Source organism: Mandrillus leucophaeus, unplaced genomic scaffold (assembly GCF_000951045.1).
Source record: "Mandrillus leucophaeus isolate KB7577 unplaced genomic scaffold, Mleu.le_1.0 Scaffold43, whole genome shotgun sequence".
In the NCBI taxonomy this organism is placed as follows: Eukaryota; Metazoa; Chordata; class Mammalia; order Primates; family Cercopithecidae; genus Mandrillus; species Mandrillus leucophaeus.
Window position 1 is genome coordinate 6995 of NW_012104587.1, and position 1302 is coordinate 8296.

At 56.8% G+C, this 1302-nt stretch overlaps 1 protein-coding gene across 1 annotated transcript in view; it reads left to right on the top strand.

Annotated features, from left to right (window-relative positions):
* The window catches only part of LOC105549143 (pepsin A-4-like), a gene marked incomplete at its 5' end in the record, with an annotated part of 12549 nt that overhangs the window by 3695 nt on the left and 7552 nt on the right, over window positions 1-1302 (top strand). The window contains 2 exons of the mRNA XM_011993567.1: window positions 193-310; window positions 1191-1301. Of these exons, the coding sequence (XP_011848957.1) occupies window positions 193-310; window positions 1191-1301 (229 nt within the window). The remainder of the gene's footprint in view (window positions 1-192; window positions 311-1190; window position 1302) is intronic.

A 1302-nucleotide genomic window follows, 5' to 3' on the forward strand; every position in this document is an offset into this window, starting at 1 on the left:
ACTTCAAGGAGGAAGGAACACCAGGACTGGGCTTTCAGGGATGAGGCAGTGGCTGGGAAGGAATGACAAGAACTGTGAGGAAGGAAGGAAAAGGTAGAGAGATGGACTGAGGAGATGACCCAGAGAGAGCCCCTACGGAGGCCCCGACAGAGAGACCCCAGTCCATGAACTGCCCTGTCCCGGCCTCGGCAGGTGGAGTACTTCGGCACTATCGGCATCGGAACCCCTGCCCAGAATTTCACCGTCGTCTTTGACACCGGCTCCTCCAACCTGTGGGTGCCCTCAGTCTACTGCTACAGTCTTGCCTGCAGTAAGTTCCCAGCCTGCCCCACCTCACTCTCGCTCCCCAGCACCAGCTGACCCTGGGGAACCCTGGATACCCCTGGGCTTCAGACACCTCCCACCTCAAGCCTGCCGGAGCCACTCGACAGGCATTTACTGAGCACCTACTACGTGCCAGGCACTGGGCGCAGGTGCTCCAGGGGGTAAAGGGATGAGTGATATGACCCCTGCGGTCAAAGACTTTCCAGGCTGAGGGGAGAGAGAAGCTCTCCAAAATAACCACAGCCTGGGAGAGGAAGTGTAGGGGCCCAAAGCAAGACAGGGCCAAAGGGCTGTAGGAGAGCCCGCCAGGAAAGAGTCCAGTGTGTGTGAGAAAATGGCTCCAAAGCCTGGCTAGGACATGCTGGAGATGAGTGCTGAGCTCGTTTTTCTAAGAACAAAAAAATTAAAAAATGATTGGTTTGCTAACGAAAGAGAGTTTGTCTTTGGAAGTCATGAGCAATGTGTGTGGTGGGTTCCTTCCTCTTCTAATGTATTCACCTGAGTTTTAATTAAGATGAGGTGCCTCTGGCTTCTTCCACATCATAACAGGAGCACCGGCCGGGGGCTGGGGGGTGAAAGCGCTCATCACTGGGCAGCCACCAGCCTGCTCAGCTCAATGTTGGCCTTGGGGGGTCCCCAGCAGGCCCTTGGGGTTGGCTGGGGACCTGCCATCAGTGAAGGGTCCCAGGAGTTCAATCAGACAGGACAGAACCTGGCATCTCTTGGGGTCCAAGGGTCTGGGGGAAAGGTCACTGCTCACCTCCAGAGCCCTTCCTGGGGCCAGGGCACCCCATCCCAGGAAGACATCGCAGCCTGTGACCTTCACCCAGCTCTCAGAGGCTGACAATCACCGCTTTCCCTTGCAGTGGACCACAACCTCTTCAACCCTCAGGATTCCTCCACATACCGGGCCACCAGCAAGACAGTCTCCATCACCTACGGCACCGGCAGCATGACAGGCATCCTCGGATACGACAC